At 36.8% G+C, this 23,924-nt stretch overlaps 1 protein-coding gene across 1 annotated transcript; it reads left to right on the forward strand.

Annotated features, from left to right (window-relative positions):
• BUB1B (BUB1 mitotic checkpoint serine/threonine kinase B) lies at positions 1 to 23,838 on the forward strand. Its single transcript, XM_062576777.1, has 24 exons — positions 1 to 79; positions 375 to 537; positions 1,474 to 1,533; positions 1,821 to 1,965; positions 2,726 to 2,922; positions 3,025 to 3,203; positions 3,317 to 3,510; positions 5,335 to 5,429; positions 7,468 to 7,694; positions 7,970 to 8,076; positions 9,204 to 9,301; positions 9,563 to 9,615; positions 10,069 to 10,179; positions 10,388 to 10,472; positions 10,876 to 10,978; positions 11,770 to 12,056; positions 12,972 to 13,162; positions 15,248 to 15,394; positions 15,569 to 15,681; positions 15,963 to 16,124; positions 16,859 to 17,001; positions 18,522 to 18,693; positions 18,965 to 19,071; positions 23,335 to 23,838. Exons 2-24 carry the CDS (start codon positions 395 to 397, stop codon positions 23,522 to 23,524), a joined length of 3,309 nt encoding a protein of 1,102 aa, XP_062432761.1. The 5' UTR covers positions 1 to 79; positions 375 to 394; the 3' UTR covers positions 23,525 to 23,838.
• The last annotated feature ends 86 nt before the right edge of the window (positions 23,839 to 23,924 follow it).

The following is a 23,924-nucleotide window of genomic DNA, read 5'->3' on the forward strand; positions in this document are numbered from 1 at the left end:
TGGCCTGGCTTACAGTGCTGCTGAGCCTCCTCTCGGCAGGAGATCACCACTGAACCGCCTCAGCGAGGAGAGGTGGAAGGTGGGTGGAGAGGGAAACGCCTGACTGTGGCGCAGCTTTTCTTGCTAAGATCATCTGTCTGGGATTCTTGACTGTAGAAAGGTTCTTAGCCCTTGTTTCCTATGTTTTTCATGAATGGGGATCAAGCAGCTGATTTCCTCTAGAAGTTGAGGCCTAAATGATTGCTTAAGGCTCCACAGGAAGTGTGAGATGGATCAGCTAATTACACTCAGATATGTTGGGTTTCAAGTTAGTACCCTACTTACTAAATTGTACTGAATTGTGTATTTTCTCTATTGTTTCTTCATTAACACAGAGTTTAAGGGAGAGTTTGTCATGTCGCAAGAGTGGAATGATGAGTGGGAGCTGAGCAAAGAAAATGTGCAGCCTCTCAGGCAGGGACGTGTCATGTCCACCTTGCAGGAAGCCCTGGCTCAGCAGGAGACTTCCATCCACACTGCTGTTCAACTCAAAAAACAGTGAGCAATATTTGGATATCTTTCACCCTTCCTGCCTTCACATCAATTTTCCTATACCTCCTTTATCTCAGCTAATCTCATGAGCATAAACAAAAGAGAATTGAAGAGCAAGAATTTTTCTAACTGATGTCTATGTTGGCATTGCACTACAAATATTTAAGACTAATTGCTGTGTGTGCTGTACAGAGAGAATGCTAATGCCATGGATAATTCTATTTGTAGGTTAGTAGTGGAGCGTTTAAACTGCAAACGCTAAGGAGACCTTGTTATCTCATTAAGATAAATGATGTTACAGGGAGGAGGGTAGGGGTTTTGTTTTGTTTTAATATCCCAGTGGTAATCTGTCAATGAAAACTATTGAAAGGGAGAACAGTCTTTCATGCAGTAATCTGTTGAAACAGGTTATTTCTCCAGAAATAAATACTTCCTACAATTGTGATGTCTGAGGGAGAAGCTGTCATGTTGCAAGGATGGAATGATGTATGGGAGTTGAATGAAGAGACAAGATGGTGACTGTCACTGTGGCCACTTAATGTCTTCACTGTGTTCTCCAGTGCAGTTCTGTAACTGTCTGATCAAGCATTTTCAATTATCCTGTGTAATCTGCTCTCCTCCTTGACTTAAAGGATGTTTCATGGAAAAATGAAACTCTTCTTTGCAATCTTTCCATTTGCTAATAACTCTTCAAAGTATGCTTTGGAAAGGTTGTGCCGATGTCTCTTTGTTCTTGTAAAATATTTGTAAGTAATTTTTCTAGCACTTTCATTCTGAAAAAGAGTACAAATGTTTAGGGGATTTTTTTTTTTGATTCTATATGATAAACTAACTTTTTTTTTTTTGTGGACCTACAAAGTAGTATGAGTGGAGGTCTCTAAATAGCAGGAGACACTTCTATGTTTTATAAATGTCTATTGATTGGATAATATCTTTTTCTAGAGAATTTGAGTCAGAAATCCGGTTTTACTCTGGAGATGATCCACTGGATGTCTGGGATCGGTAAGCTTTTTATTTCAGAAGAATGAATGAATGGAAAAGTTAGATCTGTATCACTAAAATGTTAGATTTCCTCATAAAAACTTGAAGAAAGTTATTCTAATTTAATACTAAATTTGTTAAAGGAGCAATTCTATAACAAACTTTGGGGAGAGTAATCCGTAGTGCCTGTTTCAGTACTCTGCTTTTTGTGTGTGTGTGTGTGTGTGTGTGTCTTCTGACATTACACAGAAACAGAGGACACACATTTTATTCAGAACTGACTTCCTATGGTTATATTCCATCTCTAGGTATATCAAGTGGACAGAGCAAACATTCCCCCAAGGTGGAAAGGAGAGCAATCTCTCAGCAGTATTGGAAAGAGCTGTGAAAACACTCAATGAACAGAAGAGATACTACAAAGATCCCCGCTATCTTAATCTCTGGCTGAAGTTTGTGAGTGTTCTGTGAATATTTGAGTGCTGCTTTTTCTTGATACTTTTGGATATCGTTTGCACTTAGCTAAGCTGAATTTCTTAAAAACAGAGTCAAAGAACATACTTTACCACTAGTGTAATATTAGAAGCATCTCTCTGCAAACATGTTATCTACTCTTCAGTTCTATTTCTCACTTTTAATAGAATCTTTGGATGTTTTTCAGAATTGTTCAGTTCAGACAGCTACAAATTTAAGTTTTCTATTGCAAAACTAAGTTGAGAGTATTCTGGTCTTACCTGTCTGCTCTACTATTTTTTCTTGTTTGTTTGATTGTTCTCTTTTCTTAAATAATCAGTTTTCTCTAGGTTTAGCTTTCTTGGCTGATTTACCAGTTTCTATATTGATTGTAAATACATGGTACTTACCTAAAGATAAAGTAACTATTCTCACAAACACTAATATGCCATACTTCAGTCATGGAATTATCTCAGATAAAGTTATAAGGAATGACTGACTCTGAATATGTAGCCTGGAATTAAGGGGGTGGTTATAATATTGTCAAATACGTGCAGTTAGAAGTCTTTATTGTTCTTCCCCTGTTGAATTTCTCTCCTTATGTATTGTGATATGATTCAGGAACAGTTTTAGAGACAGAACATATGATTGTAAGACCTGTGTTTAAATAAATAGTGGTCATGCAGAAGCATCAAAAAGCAGGTGTTGACTTGGAATCCTTTTGTAGTTCAATGCAATTGTAAACATATTTTGAATATTTCAGGGGAATTGTTGTAATGAGCCCTTGGATCTGTACAGTTATCTATATAGCCAGGAAATTGGCACAACATTGGCACTACTCTATATCACATGGGCAGAAGAACTTGAGGCTAGAGGAAGCTTTAAGAAAGCAGACTTAATATTCCAGGAAGGCTTTCAGCGTAGGGCTGAGCCTCTGGACAAGCTCCAGTCCCATCACAGGTAAGCTTCCCTCTAAAGGGAGGAACTTGGACTATTTTCAAGTGCTTCAGTGGATACCTGGTACGGAGAAGTTTTAGGCTGACTTTTGCAATGTTTTTGCAGGCAGTTTCAGGCTCGTGTTTCTCGGCAGACACTACTCGGGCTTGAGGAAGCTGCTGATGAAAAAGACCTGGATCTTCTGGGAGCTGCAGAACCACAGAGAAGCTCATTGGCTGATCTAAAAGGCAGAGGAAAGAAGAAAGTGATAGCTCCAGTTAGTCGTGTGGGAGATGCACTTAAAGGTATGTTTAGTTGCTGAAACCACGTGTTCTTGGAAGAATAATACACTTCTGTGAAATTTACACCTGAATGTGTTAGGTTAAAGATTAATTTGTATAATTCTCCTTGCTTATAGCCACAAACCGAAACAGAAGCTTACAGAATCCAACTTCTCAGCAGCTTTCCAATAGTCTATGTTTTGCTGTGTTTGATGAAAATTCAGCTTCTGAACCTGGGATTCCTGTACTTGCACCTCAGCCATGGGCAGCACTTCCAGCTCCAAAGGCTAAGGAGAATGAATTAAGCGCAGGACCTTGGAACTCAGGCAGGGTAAGGAATCTCAAGATGGGCTGATTTTAAAAAAGAGGAAGGTGGGTGTAAATCTGATTTCTGTTAATTTCCTGGGAAAATGTCACCCCCCCTTCTTTCCAGGGTTTGTGTTATTGCAAACTGTAGAACTTCTTAGTTTCTTCCTCAAGTCTGCCTGTGTGTAAGTTAGTCAAATTAAACAAACAGACCTTGCTAGCGTAGGTTTTAGAATTTCTTGATTTAAGAAGCTGCAGAACTTCTAATTCTTGCTAACTAGAGAGATCCATTGAGTTGTCTTGCCAACCTGTTTGGACAGCAGAAAAGGACAATAAGAGGAAACGCGCCCTTGCCAAAAAAGGGAGAGAAGGTAGACATCAGTACTTCTATGAGCAATGAGAACAAGAGTTAAATTGATATCATACAACACAACCTGAAGGAAGAACTTGTTATCCATGTTCTTACGAAAATGAGGTGTGTGCAATGTTCTTCAAATCTCTTTTGAAGAGCTCATGAGGGAAGAATCACTCCAGAAAAGAGCTCAAAGGAATTGAAAACAACTGTGTCAGTGGAATAGCTGTCTTAGTAACGTAGGGCAACTTGCAGGTAGATGAAAATAACCATGTTAGAAGGTTTTTAACTGTTCAATCTGATGCTGGAGGCATGAAAAGGAGAAGCTGTGCTAAAGGTTTTTAAATCATTCTTTAGAGAAATGATCTAAGACAGTATTTGAAATAAACTGAAGCCTATGAAATCAAGTTTAGTTTACAGGCGCTTAGATAATCCCCAGTGTTCCTCTGTTTGCAGGATAGACAGGAAAAATGTAAACTAATCAGAAGATTAAAAATTTTTGAGACTTACCACTATAGAAGTCTGACACTTAAAAACTAAGGGGAAATGGGCAAAGGTCTAAAATTCATGGCTAAAGCTAAAGAAGAATTGCTTCCAGATGACAAGCAACTTAAGTGAATGGAACAGATTACAGTAAATCACAGTAATCACAGTTTGAATTTCACTGAGAAGAATGAGCAGGAAGAATTGTGGAGTCTGTTTTAGTTGCTTTTTTTTTTTTTTTTTTTGTCCTCATACTCATGATCTTTTTTGTTAGATGTCTTTTTAAAAATATATATGTAAGTTGCAACTTAGTTGACTCTTAATTCTCTTTCACTCAAGTGTGGTGCTCATTCTGGCTTGCATTACACAAAATAACTTTTTGGGTAAACTTTATGATATATTAAAAGCTACACAAAGTTAAGAAGTTTGCTGCTGCCGGAATGAAGATGGCTAAGTTGTATGAAAGACAGTGGAAAAGACAAGTGTCTTCACTACGCATGTTTTTCTGCCTGAGAACTTTAGAGAATTTCAGATAAGCAGATGAAAATCGAATGTTGGCAAACTAACTTCCATCTTTCTATTAAAGAATATTAAAGAATTGGGACAAACAACCTTTTTTTTTTAAGATAGTTTTGTAGAAACGTATCATTTTTTTAACCTTTCTAGAAAGCATGAGGAACAACTGGAATGCCTTGCCTTGTCAGTATTCCCTCAGAGTAACAAAGAAGCTAGATCCTGTTGAGGACGTGGAGGTAGGGGGGTTATATGTTTTGCTTTTGTAGGTGCTAGTGTCCAGCTGAAGATGTGTATCTGGTTAAGGTATTGGAAAGAAATTAGTCTTGTGAATCAGCCATGGGGAAAGTGTGTGTGTGTATGCATACTTTTTCTTTTAAGAAGGAAAACTAGCAGAGCCAAGGACTAGGAAAATGGAGATTCAGAAAATAAAGGAATATAGATTTTTTTTTTTTAAAAAAAACCAAATATTAAGCTGCTAACATCGACTTTCTTTTTCAGCGTCCTCGCAGTAGTGCAAATTCTGGTATGGAAGTGCCCTGTGCATTGCCCAACTTCACCCCATATGTGGAAGAGTCAGCTCAGCAACAAGTAATGTGAGTCTTCACCTTAATTTGAAATGGGAATATGTACTTGAAATTTTCAAAGCTGCTTCACAGTCTTCTGACACTTTTGACTGAGTATTCAAACCTTTATCTATACCAAGATTTAAAATTTAAACCTGGGAATTATCAGTATTTTAGCTGTACAGCAGAGGTTTCAAAGGAGGATTCATAGGGACATGGGAAATATTTGATTCTCAGTTCCCACTATGACAGTGTATATCATGTCTGTACATGGTATATAGTTTAAATAGTTACTGGTGTAACTTGGTATATTTGCACAAAACCATAGTTAAATCTCTTAGGATACTGTTTGCTGTGAAAGCAGTCCCAAACTGATACAGGCTTATTGCTGTATCCCTCTATTTTGGGAACTCTGATTCTATATGGCATTTTATTCTGAAACAAGCTATCAAAGTTTCCATGACAACAATGTTGCTTAGGTTATGGAGGAGTATGCTATTTTCCTTACACTACCGTCCTCTTTGTACAGTACTCACTGAAATGCTCATAAATCCCAGGAGATGAGCTTGCTCCATTTTCTTACGGAAGAAAGAAAATGCATTGTTTTGGAAAGCTGCTTACCCTTTTCTGGTAGCTAAAGATGGCTGTAGTAAACATGATTCTTTCTAATAGATGAATAAAAAAGAATGTTTGATATTACAGTTTCAATATGATATGATGGATAGTGATTTGACAGATTGCTTCTTTGATTTTGAATGTATAATCAAAATGCGGAGAGGTAGCTAACAGTATATGTTTTTTTTCCCATGGGTTTTGTGTGTTGCATGTGGACTGCAGAGTAGCTCTGACCAAAGGCATACCATAGTTTTAGAATATGTAAAATATTAAGACTATTTCTTGCTCCTAGAAGTCAGTAATAACATATAATTAGATCTCTGGACATGCTGGTCTCTTGTAAGGACGAAATTTTTGTTTAAAAGGCAGCCTCTTTACACAGGGCAAAAGGAATGGGTTGGAGTTGATCATCATATTTTAAACATGAATTTTCTAAATCAGCTGTAGTTAGCTTAAGCAGAGAGTTTGCATGTAGTTTAACACTGTATAGTTGAAAGAGTTTAAAAGCAGATCTTTTTGCCTTTGAGTCCATTTCCTCATGATGCAGCAGTCAACTAGACGGAAAAAGGCGTGTTGACATGGTGTAAAGATGTTGTAAATCATGTTTTCAAGTCTTATCCAGAGGCTTGAGTAGAAGGACCCCATAGTGACCAAGCTAATTAACCCCTTCCCTCCCACCCTTCTGAAAGGGAAGGGGAGGACACTTAAATCCTACTGTTAGTATCTTTTGTGCCTTGGTCTCTGAACTGGTCTTAGGGTTGTGAGTCCATTTAAATGTGAAACATTGTTAAGAAAACTCTGTTAAGTGTTTTTTTTTTTTTTTTTTTTTTTTTTTTTTTTTTTTTTTTTTTTTTTTTTTTTTTTAATGACTTCAATTCACCGTAGTTTGGGTGATTAGTTAAACACTTCTCATTGCAGATCAACAACTGACTTACTGAGATATGGAGAACTGAGAAATCCGTTTGTCATTCTGTATGCAGAATTTTTCCTTGAGCAGGCTCTACTTCTATTGCCTCTTATATTTCTTTTTTAGTCTCAAATGCCAAGCCCAATCTAGTTCAAGGTCTTTCATTTTTAAGTTCTGTTAATTCTTATGGTAAACTCTGTTTTGGAAGATGATTGGGGACTTCTCACCTGTGCATTCCCACAGATCACTGGAGCTACAGTGAAAATAATTCCTACTCCAGAATGCAAAGAAATAGAGTATCATAAAAATTTTATTTTCTTTTGACTGAGGCTTATTATCACTTTTTCTGATTTATACGGTTATGAGTTGGTGTTTTTCTTTCTGTGCAGTCATTCCATTTTTCTTGTTTTGTTTGTCTATTGATTGATCAGAATGTCTTTTAGGCTGTTCTGCAGCTAGTTTCTGGAGTTAGCTCTTTTCTCACCAATACTGGCTTTTCTTTGACAGTGAAGTTCATAAATCCCAAATATTAACCCCTTTCTTCAGGACGCCTTGCAAAATTGAACCCAGCATAAGCCATGTTTTAAGTGCTCGCAAACCTGAGAAAGAAGAGGATCCGCTACAGCGAGTGCAAAACCATCAGCAGGATACTCAGGAAAAGAAAGAGATGGTGATGTATTGCAAAGATAAAGTTTACGCTGGAGTGGAAGAATTTTCTTTCGAAGAGATTCGAGCTGAAATCTACAGAAAGCAAGCAAAAAAGAAAACAGAAGGTATGCCTCAAAGTGGGATGACTTAAGGCTTCCTGAGGTAAAATCATAAAACTGTACTTCTAGTTTTTATTGGTATACCAATTTCTTCCTGCAGTTTCTGTCCTACTGGAATAGTTATTTTAGCCACTCTGAGGTGCAGAGGAAGCTGGACATCATAGTCTAGGGAACAGGGAAAGAACACTAGAGGTTTAAGCTGCCTTTATGAAGTATTTAGTCTTTAGCCACACCTTGCATCTGGAATATGCATGGTGTTTTACCAGCCTCTCATCCTTTAGAGGAGATGCAGGCCATAGCACAGAAGAAAGAAGAGATGCAAAGGAAAATTGAGGAGCTGGAGAAGAAACTGAAGAAGGATAACAAGCAGCAACAATCACATGAACAGGTACTGACCTCTTCATTTATCTACTCTCCTACAAATAGCTACTACTTTAAGGGAAAGCGCTAGTGAAAGAATATTTAAGTTTCTTGGCTGGTGCTTCTTTCTTTCTTGCTCAAGGTTGCTTCAGTCAATTGTACACACACATTGGAAGTGCCACCCAGTAAATGAAAGTTCAAAGAAATATTGCCCAGCATGTGATTTCACTGCAGGGATGTAAAATCAAGAACTTTGATTTTGTAGTGTAATACTTGTGAAATTATTTAGGAATTGGGCAAGATAAATTATGATAAGGTATAAACTTTTAAATGATTTAATAAAGGTCTACTGTGCGCTTAAGGGTAAATGATTCTTTCTTAAACTCTAGTCACCAGTTGTTTCCTTCTATCTAGAAAACTTGGTAATCCAAATGAGTAAAAGGGGTGGCAAAGCAATATATCTGTTTCTTGCTTCCAGAACTTACAAACAGTAATACACTTACCAGGCATTAGATCTCTTTTTATGTGCAGAAAGAGACCCTTCTAGTTCTACTTAACTACTGAGCATATCTACTTTGCTCTATTGTTGTTAAGTATTGTTTAACTAGATGGAAAAATGCCAATATTGCTGTTGACACACAAAAATAAACCCCAGTTTTTATGTAGATTGCAAATCACAAATTAAATTTAAATTATTTTAAAGCTTTTTTTTGTTCCTGACAGTATCGCTTGAGCTAATGTTCTTCTCTCCGCCCTTTCCAAAAGATTGTATTAGTAATAGGTTTGTTTTAAATGATGAAATGCAAAATGTTCTGAATTTGATGCAAGTTGTGTAACTGCTTACAGACATCTTTAATAGATGCCATATAGTTATTAAAAATAAAAATACCAAATGAAAGCTATACATATTTGTAAAGAGTAAAATCTGTGTGTAGTAGGAGTTTGTTTACTTTACTAACCAGAGAGAGGTGTTTTTTTTTTTTTTTTTTTATTTTTCAATGCAAGGAAATTAAGTATAAACAAACAGGTAAAGACATTTACTAATCCATCAAGGCTTTTATGATCTATACAGGATTATCATAGTATTTTTAGAACCTTTTAGCATGGCTTGTGATTTCGTCAATGTGGAATCAAAATATGCCCTTGTTCTTACAGCCAGCAGAGACAAGAGAGTCTTCACCACCTTTGGGACTGCAAGGAGTTGCTTTATTCAGTGCAACAGTGCTTGGAGAGAAACTGCCTCACTTGCAAAGGTAGTATAGATTTTTCTTTGCAGGCAATGAGAGAATTTGTGGGGATAACTAGTTATAGGTAGCATGAATCATTAACAGAAAACCTGCTTCTGTATAAGGAAAGAGTATCCTTAGGCTCAGCCTGTAACTAGAATCTGAAATCTTCAAAGAATTAGTTTCTCACAGCTAATATAGGACAGCTAGGCTTGCTTTTTAGTAAGTCTACTTATGTATTACACACCTTCACAAAGCATAAGAAACAAGTTTGTATCTTGTTCACAGTGAATCCCAACTGTCAGAAGATACTCAACTACATAAATCAGCTTGTTCCAAAAGTAAGTATTACTTAAATTTGCACTATTTAGGAGACGGTTGTACAGAAGGAAAACATTCTTTTGGATGAATAGCAAAACCCTACAACAAAATAAAAAACAAAGCTTGGATGCGTTAGAAGAATGAAAATAATGCACTAATGTCAAGTGCCTGAGAATCTGAGGCACTTGAAGAGATCTGTTGTTATTCGCAGAAACTTTCAATCAGAAGAACTATTTTTTAATAGTTGAAGAGCTTTCTTCATTATCATATATGCAGTTTTACTAAAATACTTTTTTTTAAAAATCAAACTACTCTGATACTATCTTTAGTGGGGATTTTTTTTGGAGGACTTGGTAGCAGTCTGCAACTGAAAGCTGTATTAATTTGCTGCCTTCTAAATTCTGTTGTTGGAAAGGGTGCTTGCTGAAGAAATTCTATTTTTGATCTCAGTTGACTAGTGTGTCTATTGACAGAGGTTATCCAGTCTCCAGATGTATGCCCAGATATACAAGAAGAGAGTGTGTTTTTAGACTCTGAGGATGAACAGGAAGACCAGGGGGCTGAAGCCAGCCGTAGTAAGAAAGGTACAGATTTTATGTTGTTCTTTGACAACACAAAACCAAGTTGTGTTGTTGTTTTGTTTTGAGCACTCTTCCTGCCTGTAAGATTCTTTATGTAACATCCTGCTGGGAGTGGTACTTTTAATGCGACGTATTAAATGTTTTAAGAAGTTTAGATACGCTATTGTGGAAAAACTGTTGATATAATACTCCTCTTGTTTTTCTCTTATAGATGTAACTCTCCTTCATCCACTGGATCCTGCTACGTTTTTCTCCATATTTGATGAATCATCTACATCAGCAAACCAGAATATAAGGTTGAATTATTGAAGACCTAGATTTGGAGGGGAGGGAAAAACTGAAGTACCAGCCACTTTCTCAAACAACTAAATTTGCCTTTTGTGTGGGTGTGGGTGGTTGATGGATATGTGGATTGTTTGTTTGGGTTTGGTTTGGATTTGGTTTGTTTTTTATCTTATTATACTACTTGGGAGAGTATAAGGCCAGGAAATATTTTCCTATTGTTCCTAGATCTTTTCACAAACTACTTAGGGTGCTATATAAATTTTCTTCATTCTGGAGAGCAGTATGTATTACAATTTTCTGGGTTTACAAAGTGATTCAGATTGAAGTGGCCAGCAAACTTAAATTCTTGAGATAAATCTCTGAAGATCAGAAGCTGTGCTAGTAAGTATTTAACACAACATAACTTTATCTTAGTTGTTCTACAGATCATATACAGAAAAGCGCCCGGCGTCCTCTTGCTATTCGTAAATCTTCAGATTGTATCACTGCAAAGGAAAACGTACCATCAGAAGCTTGCGTAAGGAAATGATTTACCCTATAGCAGAACTTCTGACAAGGAGAAGCCAACATAGAATGTCCCACTGTTGAGCTGAGTGAGATTGTCTGAACTGACAAGTCATTGATATGACATAAGTGTCCTGAGCTTGTCTGGCATGACAATGCTTGAACTGGGCAATACTAAGATTACACTGGAAATTTTATGGTTTTACTAGGCCTTAAGGTGGCCAATACAGAGATGGTGGTAGAGAGCCTTTAAAATCTTAAGCAAGAGACTAGTGGTCAGGTTTCCTTGCTCTACAACTATTTAAAAATGTTTGTGTGAGGAACAATCATCTACTGCATCCTTTTCTTGCTATGCATCTGAACAAGCATCTCATCCCTCTGAAAGGTGGTAGGATGGAAGAAGGGGGAGAGAGAAATGCTCTTTGTAATGGGTAGATGAGGCATTACTGTGGGACTGGCATGACTAAAGGAAAAAATGACCTGGAAGTTAAGAGGGATAAAGATGGTGGAAAATTAACACTGCGTACAGGAGACAATTATGCCAGTTTAAAAATTCAGTGACTAAGTTATGTTGTAAATGAAAGTAAAACACTAATTACCATGATGCATCTAGTAATGCTTATATGACAATTTTATTATATATGCTTTTTTTATGTGGCAGGAAACTGAAAATATGAAGGGCATCTTGACAGAACTTATGAATATGACAACAGGAAAGGGGGGGGGGATGGAGGAGACAGCTTTTTAGTAAAAATAATTTGTAAAATCTACAGACTTCTTGTTTTCTTTTCCTATTTGTTGCAGGATGAGCTGAATGGAATTGAACCTCTGACTGAAGATGCAATTGTGACAGGCTCTTACAAGAACAAAACATTTTGTGCTAATCCAGAAGACACCTGTGATTTTGTTAGGGCTGCCCACTTGGCATCAACTCCCTTTCATGGTGTGGTAGCTCAGAGAATCCCAGCTCCTGCTTATTCAGAGAGTGCCCTGAAGGAAGACTGTCCAGAACCCAAGAGCACTCCTCTGAATCAGCAAATCCCTGTTTGTGAGGGAACATATAATGAAGCTATTTGTGCTAAGAAACTGAGGTAATTATAGCAAAGCATCTTCTGTCCTTCTCCTGTGTGTCTTTAGTTGTAATTTTACTATTCCATTTCTGAAGAAACAAATTTTCTTTTAAATTAACACCACCATTTCTCTAACTTGGAGTCCATTTTGCCTTGAGCAGCTTTAAGAACTAAAAGAGTAATAACACATTCATTTGACTTTTCACTGTTGATACTGCAGTACTTAACTCTGTTCTCCTTATGAATTTCTTTGCAAATCATTTTTGGCAGAAACACATTCTCTTTCTAACCATAGAGATTGAAAGTAGAATTACTGGTTTCTTTTGTACTTGAATGTTTCTCTAGTTGTTTAAATAAAAGGGATCTGATTATTCTGATTTAGATCTCTTGGAGAGAAAAACGCTGACAAACAACCAACTTTTTCTATACAATGGTAAGAAAAAGCTGTGGATTGTATCACGTCTTAATTTAGAACTGAGTTTCATTTGCTAGCTGTTAATAGGTAAACATGTACACCAAGCTGAAGGTGTGTGTTTGTTTGGCAAGCTCCCTGGGAAGCCATGACAATTATAATTTGGAAGGAAGAGCAAAAGTAATTTTGGTTTTGCATAGCTTTAAAAGCATTTGTGCTTCCTTAATAGCAGGACAGGTGTGAATTTTGGTAACTAAGACTAATAAATGTTTGGTATCTTAATTATGACTGTAATAGCAGAAAAGATAAGATAAAATCATCTGTAGACAAAATGAGTGTGAACAATCATCAGAGGTAAGGTGATGCTCCAACATAAGTGTCCAATTTATCAAAAAAAAGATGGGAAAGGATGTCCTTTTTCAAAGAAGTCTATGGATACATGGTATACTTTCATAGTCACTTGTTAGCATTATCGAGACATTGCATTTTCTGGAAGTTTGAATAGTTGATGATTTTATTTACAGTCCGATCATGGAGGCAAGTCAGGAAGATACTCGCTCGTCAGGTTCTTCTGTCTCCCCAGGATCTTCTCTTTCCTCTGTTACACAAATATCCACTATTAAATATCTGCATATACCTGAGAAACTGGAACTCGCTCAGAGCCTGCCGGCTGAAATGGTTACTGATTCTGGAGGTATCTGTGAAAGCACTACTGGTTAGTACTGAAATTGAATTTCACTCACAACAAAAAACTTGCAACTACAATTAAATTATGACCTTTTCTGTATATCCTACATTCTCTACTCTTGTTGTATATTTTCTGTTGCTTTGTGACTTGTGGAGTGTTTTAGTCCCATCATACCCATTCATTCAACTGAGGTGTATAGTGTATATTAAGGTATTACAGCAAGGTATGTGTAGGAGTAACAAGATGAAATTCAGAAATAGAGAACTTGAACTGGATGGCAGGAAGAATATATTTAAGACAGGTTTGTTCTGTTTTAGTTTTTTTTCTTTCATAATCATCTTATTGTGGATTCTGATGTGTCAGTAAATGCCACGTGAAAAAACACAATTTTGAATCTAATAACTTCTATAGCTTTGGTTTTAAACTCGCAGTCTGTTTCACATAAACTACTGTGCTTCTCTGCAGTATTCTTTCTTTTATAAAAAAACAATATTCGTATTTATAAGGTTGACTTAATTTCTCTCTTCTTCTGGACAAAGACTTTCTCTCTGTTATAAATCTTTATATTACAGTTAAAGGCTTCTTGTGAGCATTTGTTTTAAAATTGGTCCTCTAGAACTATGTATTTTAACGACATTTTAAGGAACCTTTGCTGCCTCTGATTTCAGTTTATGGTGTTTTAATTAGAATTGTATATCTAAAACGTCTCAGCGTATATAATTCAGGAAACAACACGACATTGTGTGGCTGCAGGCTACAAGATCCAAGATGATCTCACTAGTATTTTATAATGAAGTATGTTTGGGACCTGGGACAAAAGTGCAATTAGGAAAAGAATACTGTCAACATAGGCTTATCCAGAATATTTCAACTATGATTAAATTTTTTTTATCATATGCACTAATCTTTGCAGCGAGTGAAGGTTATGCTTAGAAAAAGGCTTTTATTTAGATGTTTCAAGGATACTGTTTGTTAAAACTCTTAATTGTCCTCATTGCTCACCTCTGATCTCTTGAAGTGCAGTTCTGAAACTGGACATAGTAATTCTGCTGAATACTTCTTAACACTGGGTAAAGCAGAACTATTACTTCAGATGTCTGTCAGTGTACTTCTATTAAATCCCAGTACATTTCACATTTTGTGATGGTGAAACAACAGAGCACTCATTTAGTCTACAATATTTCCTGGATCTACTTCCACAGAATTACTTTGTAGCCACTCTCCAACTTTTCTGCAATATTTTTCAAGTAAATGTATATTATATTTATATATAAGTATATATTCATATATTATATTAGGTTGTGATACTGTTTCTTATCTTTGTACTGTGAAAGACTGTTAATCAAACTGTCTGGAAGAGGAAGTTGGCAGAAGCTACCTACTTACGTTGTATTTTAGTCTGCCTAAGTCTTGGAGGCCTGTACTTTCAGGCTATCTTGGGTCTCACAAAGATGAAGTTATCTGTTCAATGATTTCCTCCCTGTCCTATTATGCAGGAGAACAAACCCAGACCTACATCTAGTTTTCCTATATATCTTCTAAGAGGTGAAACCCATTAACTTCATATTGCTGCAATGACCAGCAGAGTCAGAGCCCAAATTTGTGGGGTTTTATTTTTATCTATTTATTTATTCATATATACATACATCATATCTTACTGTATTCAAAAGTTTAATTTCAACCAAACCCTTCAGTTAATCATAAACTGATCATTTAATCTGGAAATAAATCAAAAATAGAATTGTTAATTTTTAAAATTGAGACTAGATTTAGCTTGTGACTAAGCAGAGGTACTGTATCTTATCTAATTCATAGTTTTGTCTGTTCTGTGAAAAATAGTTCTGCAAGAGTTCTCATAGAATAAGTGGTGAGACCTCAAGATGAAATACTCCAGGATAGTCTTAAAGATACGTGTTTTCACTTTATGGGATGAGAAACTATTGCGAAGAGATTAACAGACTTGCTGAGAAGTAATACAGAAAATCAATATGTGAATAAAATCCAGCTAAATGGTCGCAATATCCATGTCACTTTTTTTCATTGGATATGATCATTTCACAGAGAACATCAGCATCTAGATTGAGTTCATCTTTTTGATGCTTGTCTTCCTAGGTGCTGACATAACTCAGTTTTTGGGGAGTGATGAACAACGAAAGAAGCTCTTAGATCCTATGCCAGAATCATTGACTGCTTCTTCAGACTTTCATTTGGAGAATGGATCTCTGCCTGTGATGGTCTTTGAGAAAGAATTTGAACTAGGTAAGTATTCCAGACTTTCTAGAGTGTAAGGGATCTCTTGATGCTCTAAATTGGTTTGGAGCATATCATACTCAGTCTTCTGACAAATTTTTTGCTGGGAGGTGAGGAGTAACTTCAATAGTCTGAGCACATACGTTTGCTGTAACACGTTGTAATTGTAAACTTTTGTAACAGGAAATGAAACTTACTGTATCAAACGAGAATATTGGACCAACAAAGAGTACAAGATGTTTTTTGCTGTTCCAGCTAACTTTCCCCAGCTGGATGCAAAGGGATTTGCAATAAAGGTAACATGACCTTGTTTATACATGAAATGTAAAATGTTAAATTTTCATCAACCGTTTTCCATCAGCCATTTTAGCCTACGATACAGTAAATTTGGTGTTAATTTCTTAATTTAGGGCATGAATTGAGCTATTCGAAAAACTTTCTAATTCTCAATATAAATGAAGAGTTTTTGAGTGTGGAAAATGTGTTCCACAGTAAAATGGCAAAAGAAAAAAGAATATGAAAATGAACATTTTTTGCTTTATTCCAAAAATAAATGTTCTTCTGTACTTTCTTGTAGGTATATTCTCAGCCTGTGCCTTGGGATTTTTATATCACAGTTCAATTACAGGAGCGTCTGAATATTGATTTTGACCAAAGCTTCAGTGAGAACTGCAACTGTTTCTTGTATCAAGATGGCTGTGCTATTCTACATAGGGATATAAATCGCTTCACACTTGGGGTCAGTACAAATGGCAAAAGTACAGTTGTAGAAGACATGAACTCTTTCATAGGTGCCAATAATAAGTTTTGCTAGTCATTCCTGGAGATGGTTTCACATGTTTAATCCTGTAGTCTAGATCCCCTGTTTTTTGTTTAACCTAAACGCATATTAGGACTGTTTATTATAGCCTTAGATGGTCTCAGAGAAGCACATAAACCAGCCTAACAAATCCAATTTTCACTCTTTGTTTATTCATGACAATGATAAATGACATGAGCAAGCATGGGCATGCTGTTCCACAACAGAGTTTGCATCTAAAACTTAATTGCTTCTCTTGGCATCTTCTAGACTTCCAGTCTACCGTGACATCGCATGAAGTCACAGCATTCAGCACCTCATTGAAGGATTTGTTTAAAGTCTGGCAAACGCATTTCTGAATTCTTGCATAGGGAGGATATAAATTAAATAGTAATTTCAGTCTTCTGACTGAAGTTCTGTTTCTTCCTCCTGGCTGTTGGGTGTTCATGTGTGGAATTCTTTTTCCCCTCTCTCCTCTACCTCTGAATAGTAGCACCCTCTAGGAGCTCATGGTTGTTTTAATTATGGTTGGTAGGGTAACCATGGGGAAAATCTGAATATACTGAATTTAGGGTAAGACTCTGTACAACTGACCAGAAAAAAAGTGAGCTGTAAATAATCCATTTTATTTGAGGTAGAATGGTATATAGATATGTTTTGTTCTCTATTTTCAGGATGTTATTCGTGGCTGTAAAGCCATCACAGAGGAAGTTATCATATTTGTTGTTTACAATCTTCTGGGTGTGGTAGAGAAGCTCCACAAAGCAGAGATCATCCATGGAGACTTGAATCCAGAGGTGTTCTTTCTGGGAGACAGGTTAGTCTCTTTGTATAAGTATGGGAGGACATTTTATACTCAAGTTTCAGATGCAGCTCTTGTGCTTTTGTAATTTCTCTCTTTTGGTCAGGGGCCTGATATTGTAGTTCATGTTCTTTGGATCAGAGATGTGGCTAGGCTGTGATATATTCTGAAAGCAGTGAAAACATTTTGCTTGGGAATAATCTTTTTCTTTTCTGTAAAAAAGTATATTATATAATGCTGATGTAAAATGTGTGTTATGTTAAACAAAGAAATTTGAAAACACTAGCAAATGTATTGGACAGCTAACTAGATACTAGTAACTTGCTTTTAGTCTTAAATATCTGAAAAATAAGAGGTTAGAAGATTTGAAGGGCAAATGAGAGTGCCTGCATATTCCAGTTACTAAATAGATGGCTTGCCTTCCCACTACAGTTCAGCTTATAACTTGATGAATAGATCCAGGTTTTTTAAGCTCTTCTCCAAACTATGTTAATGAAGTCACATATTCTTCAGAATATTAGTCTATGAACTAAGTATTGGATGATATTAGCTTTGGAATGTCTAATAATCTAGCATCAGATACACTTCCATTAGAAGAAATTCAGTGAAGTTATTTTTAGTCTTCAAGGACATGTCCAAAGATTGACTTTAAACTTACTTTTAACCTACAGTCATCTAAGAAATGTGAATCTAGCTTGATGGCCAGAGGATTAGAGGTCTACTGTTTGGTTTTCTTGTGGCAAATGCAAACCCAACTTTGGGTGTCAAAAATTTAGTATAGTGAATTCCCACCACTCCCACTTTGTCTTTTCCCTTGGATAGCAGAAACAATCCTAGGACAAATCCTTAGTATAAATAAATGAGGTCAAAGTACAAAGCAGACTTATCGCACAGAGGTACTGTAGGAAGAATCCTGAGCTGTTTATATTGTTGGCTTTGCAGTATGTTCTGTCATCCATCCAAATGCTCTTCTTTTCCTGCCACCCCGTCTTTGTGGTTCTCCCTAATATGTAGAATAGGGAAGGTTTAGTACAGTTTTATGAAGCTTAATTCTTTTATGGATAAAGTATTCTGAGATCTTTGGTGGGGGGCAAGGGGAGAGTAAGGTAAACACAACTCTATTTTCACAGAATCACAGAATCAGTAAGGTTGGAAGGGACCTCTAGAGGTCATCTAGTCCAACCTCCCAAAAATGTCCTGGTGCTGGTTCCACTGGGGCTGAACACAAGACCTCCAATGTGTAAAGCAGATGTGATAACCACTACCCTATCCCTCTACTATTCTACCAGCTGTGTTTTTGGTGATTGACAGATGTCAAAACAATATTATCTTTAACCCTTTATTTCCCATAGCCGCCTCTAAGCTTCAGTCTGCCCCTTGGCTCCCCTTATATCTAGGTGAAGTTGTTTTAGTAGCAGTTCTTAAGCTAACCATCAGAGGGGAGCATTGACATAGCTTAGACTCCTCTTCACTACTCAGTTCAAAAACAAAAAGTTAGTGGCTTGTCTTACCCATTATTTGTTTTCTTTACACAGGATCTGTGATCCATTTGCTAATAATGAGATGACTAGTGCTCTGAAGATAGTGGATTTCTCTCATAGTCTAGATCTGAGACTGCAGTCAGGAGTAAGTTTGTCCGACAGCTTTCCAATAGCTCAGACACCTTATGGACAACAGCTCCTGACAAAAAGTTCTTTTCCTTATCAGGTGAGTCTATATTTAGCTAGATATCTTAGCTTTTCATCTAACTACACATTTTGCATTTGAGACGACTAGCAGCATTGTTCTTGATTTGCTGTGTTTCCATGACTGCTGTACTTACTTAGGAACTTATAACAAGACCAAAATCTTCCTTTTTGCACTCTTTTTCCTTAGTAGCTTTCTGGAAGATTTTGATGCAAACACCAATGTATGAAATTTATACTGGACTGCAGAAATCAACAGAAGTTCAACTTTCTGATGTTTATTGTGGTTGCAGGTAGACTTGGTTGGCATTGCAGATATAGTCCATTTGATGCTATTTGGGGATCATGTCCAGGTCTGTCAGGAGAATTTCACCTGGAAAATCAGGCAAAATATGTCCAAGTAAGTCCTTTTTCAGAGGGTGCGAAGGGAAGGGTGTGGGAAGGAACAAGATTCTTCTAACTTCCTTCATTTTCTTTACACTAGTACTATCTTCAAAGCTTAAAGCACAGAATTTACGCCCTTGGCAAAAACACCACTGTAATCTGTGGAGGATTACAAGGAACAAGTCCAGTAACTTCAAAAGTTATAGTACTTTAGTACTATACTTTGAGTACTCTGTACTCAAACACTGAGTACTGTAACACATTAAATACCATACAAAACTAAGTACTGTAATTAACATACTCAAACGTGTTCTGTGTGCTATGTTTGAGACTGTTCTATGCTGAATGAGCCTTACAGAGCAGTTAAGATGAATTTCGGATATTTTTCTTTCATTTTAGACCAGACTGCCTTTGTCTCTCTTTTGACTTGATAGTTCAAGCTTGGAGAAGCTTTATATGTGCGTGGTTGGTGAGAAAGAAATTATGAGAACATGTTGCTTTAAATCTGGAGATTCTTTGGACTTTTTGCTCTTTTGTTCTAGGCTTTATTACAGCGCTAGTAAGACACTGATGCCAGGCTTAACTGTTGCAGAAACAGTATAATTTATTTTATTATTAATATAACTTGTGCATATAGGTTTTAAGCTGCATGGGCAACTACTGTTTTTTGGATGTGGTATTAGTTACTGCTTTCTACTACAGCTGTCTTCTAGCCACATGTTTTGGCTACAAGACTACTCTGTGTTCATCTACCCTTTGTTCTTAAAGCAGATACCTGTTAGTCTCATCAGTCACACCTTGCAGAGTTTTTCTGCCTTAGCTCTCAAGTAGAGTTTGTATCATAAGCAGAGTGCTCTGGAATATCCTTATGGAAAGCTATCTGCATTCAGGATCATGGTATATTAGCTACATTCAGTGTGTGGATATAGTTCTCTATAACCATTATTAAAGAGAATGTGCTACCAGTATGGGAATTGTCCAGTTACCTAGCAACCCAAATTGCTTATGCCTCTCATGTTTGTTGTATTCAACCTTGGGGGTAGAGGTGGGGGGACCCAAAACTTATCTTCCTGAGTTGTACATGAGTGGAAATGATTTTTCTTTACTTTGCATGTTTGATACCAATATTTACAAGGTTCTAACAGGCTTTTACTGAGTACTCATTATGTATTGTATACCATACCCTGAAGCTTTTTATTCTTCAGATCAACTTATTGGCTGCAAAGAAAAAATCGTTAAGGGTCCTTCTTTCCTAATGAGAAGGATACCACTAATTTATAGTATATAGTATTTATAGATAAGTATATCTATACTTATTGGCAGTAAATATGTATCTTACTGCCTTAGTTTTAGAAATACTAAAAAGCAATTAATGGCTAAATCATCAATGCAGACTGGCTTTTACTCTGTACTGACAGATATTCCAATACTCTTGTTCTTGAGCTAAGGAGATCTGACCTGCTCTGAAAAACAGGGCTATACATTCATTTTTATCAGGACATGTCCATTTTTTTTCCAGTACTCTGTTGGGATAACTTACTAGAAAGTGTTGCTATCTGTGTGGGGTTTTTTTGAGTTTTTGTTTGCCTTATTTTTATTTTACCAGAGAAGAAACTGACTTGCAGCAGATGAAGCCAAACAAGGGCTTAGTTGGAGAACAAGTATAGTGTTAGGGACGGATCAGGGTGTAGGTATGAAAGAAAAATAACCACAACTCTCTGAATAACTGGAGCAGGAAGAGCTGAGTAGCAGAGGTTTTGAGTTCAGAAGGATAGGGCTGACCGTTATGGGAGGAGAGGTCAGTTGGAAAGGAATTTGAGTCAAGGTTGGTGACAGTGTTCAAGGAAAAAGGAAAAAGATTCTGTTTCTGCAAGGAGGTAAAATTTAGGAGGAGATTTGGGTAGCATGAGGATTCAGAGTTGTGAAGTGGATAGAAACTTTGGAGGAGGAGGGGGTCAGGTGGTCCCAGAACACTGGGGACTGGAAGTGGGGTGCAATGGATCATCTCTCGGTTGGGTACATCTGTTTATGTCTCAGAGTTGGAAGTGCAAATACAAGCAAGAGATTTCTATTTTCCATCTTTTTTTTCTACCTTACCGCTAAGAATGCGATCTGTCATTACTGATCTTCTACACTTATTTTTCAATATTGGGAATTCCAGAAAACTTTAATATAGGTGCTCTGATTATGCATGTTATACCGAAGTGTGACATCAGTCTCATAAAATGGATATTTCATTTTGCAGGAATAAAGAATTTGCACTGAATCTGTTGTCTTTGCCAAAAGTCGTGCATTAAGACTTAGCTCTTCCAGTATGCTTGGCTCTTATTACCTTACTCTTTCTCTAGCGCATTTGAAGCTTTCAGTATGTTCTGAAGTAATGTCTGGCAAACAGGTTTCCTGCTGCAGGGAACCTTCATCCTCCAGAAGGGGCAACACAGTTGAAGCATTTCCCTGGGAGAAGAGTCAGTTGATAAATTTTGGTTAATCTGGAGCTTTATCCTTTGAGCGCAACCAAGCGTGGCAGGACCTGTAAGTCCTGTGAAGACCAAGGACATTTTGGTGTGGCTTTTAGTGATTCTACTCTTCTTTTCTAATGATCTTATAGAACTTTTAGCAGATAGGGCAGAATTAACAAGCAATTTGGAAAGTCTGAGGATTATGTTGACAGGATTACTTTCTCGGAAGAATGCTCTGAGAATTTAGAGAGTGAGAAATATAAAGAAGGCAGCTTTCATGTAAGCACCTTACATGAATGCAGGAGCCTTGACCTCATTACCTTAGAAAAGGGCTTAAAAGAGTTTAAAATAGTTTTAATAAACATTAAATATTTAAACTTAAATATAGTGGCCCTACCAGATATTCTACTAATCTTAATAGCAATCCAACAAAGTACAAGAGCAATGAGATAAAACATGAATGTTGCCATCTAGGGCACATGGAATACCACAGAGCAGAACCCCCTTGAAAAGCAACAGAACTAATGCAAAACATTTAACACTTTTTAAGGCTCTGGAAAGGTAGAGTGTGAGTTTCAGTCAGACTTCTTTGCTCATCTTTCAGTGCTGAAGGTTGACTTCAATCTGTTTTTAAGGGCAGGGTGTTCTAGCATGTTTTTATTGTTAGAAAATGGACTTACAGATTTTTTTCAGTTCCAGAGGTGTCTTTTAGTGTTCCTGTTTTCACCACTCTGTTTTAGGAAACTCCATCTGTGCAGGCAGCTGTAAGTTGGCATGTAGAATTTTTAGAACTATTTTAGTCACTGATAACTTTTTAGACATCCTTAATAACATGAAAACTTCTCTGCTGTACTTCTTACTTGACTAGGTCTGTGAAACAAATAGCCTGAAGTCTCACATGTTTTCTGTTGTGCTCTGTATGACTACTATTTTAGAAAATGTAAGAGTTACTTGTGTAACAGTACAAGCCAGGTCTCTTCTGAGACCATGGCTGCTGTTTTGCCAGCCACCTACATTGACTTTTCAACAAATTGAAAAGCCTGTGCTTTGGGTAACTCCTACCATGATTGTAAAAAGCTCTTCAGTAATCTGAAGCACCATAGTCTATGGACTTCAGTGCAAGACTGTAGAATAAAGGGTTAGCTGTAAAACCATTTTTCTGAAATTTAATAAGCCATTTAACCTTTTTGTTCATGTTATTTGGGTATATCTTTGAGACAGGGTGTTTATTGCTCTTGATTGTCTTTGAAGTGTTGTCTACAGGAGACACTGATGCATGAGGGGGGAAAGAAGGGGACAGTCAGACTGGCTGGCTGTAAGCTACTTGTTTTTCATATTTTTCATGTCTTTTCTTTCATATCAGCCTGTGAACTACTCAGCTTGCAAATAGCGGTACTTCAAGATTTATATCAAACTTTTTTTTTTTTTTTTTGGTGAAAGAAATCTGCCAACTTGTTGGTTCAAAACAAAAACTTAGATGAGTTACTAAGATGAGTTACTAAAAACCTCTTTTCTAGTACCTGACCACTGTTGTCCTTCACATTGAGCCAAGAGGCAACAGTGCAGCCATAGTGTTTTTGATAGACCTGTGAAACTGACTGTCTAGTTGCTACACAGAAGACTACTGGAGAAAGAAGAGTGTGTGCTTATATGTTTCAGCAAAACCGCTCTTACTTTTCCTTCACAGTCATTCACACGAATGCAAATACTGCTTTAGAACAAGTCTTCCAAGGACGTTGAGAGATGAATATAAACAAAGGTCTTAACAGACATGTACTGTATGCTGTACTGTTTCATTGAAAACAATTGTTTGTTTTTAGGATTGCTGGCAGTGATTTCTGGAGTAAACTTTTTGGGAGAATTTTGAATGCAGATGGTAAGTCCACAGTGCCTCTGCTCAGAGAGCTAAGAGAGGAAATAAGTGACATGTTTGACAGCCGTTTCCAAGAACGTCTCTGTGAATCCTTAGCAGCACTGGGAGAAACTTTCTTCTTGGAGAACTTCCTCTGACTTCATAAAGGACGCATCTGCAAATCTGTTTTGTATTATATAGGGGAATTTGTTGTTAACTTATTTACAAATGTAAGCATGAACAATGATGGTAGCTCTTTCTACAGTATGGGACCTGCTGAAGGACACTTATATTGTTGTATCAGTGCATAGATAGCTTCCTACACCTGCTACGTGAACTAGTCTGTGTCAGAGGCTTGCTACAGAAAACTGACTGTTGTAACTACCTGCCTTCCTTTTTTTGTATAGCTCCTTAATGTTTAATACCTAGTTCATACTGCAGTATTTGAAGTCTGTCCTATGTATAGTTGGTTTATAGTACTGCTTTTAATTATTGTTTAAATAAAGTTGTGTTTTGATAGCAACTCTGAAGTCATCTGATAGTGTTCTTTAACAAGGC

This window comes from Rhea pennata, chromosome 5, assembly GCF_028389875.1.
Source record: "Rhea pennata isolate bPtePen1 chromosome 5, bPtePen1.pri, whole genome shotgun sequence".
Lineage (NCBI taxonomy): Eukaryota > Metazoa > Chordata > Aves > Rheiformes > Rheidae > Rhea > Rhea pennata.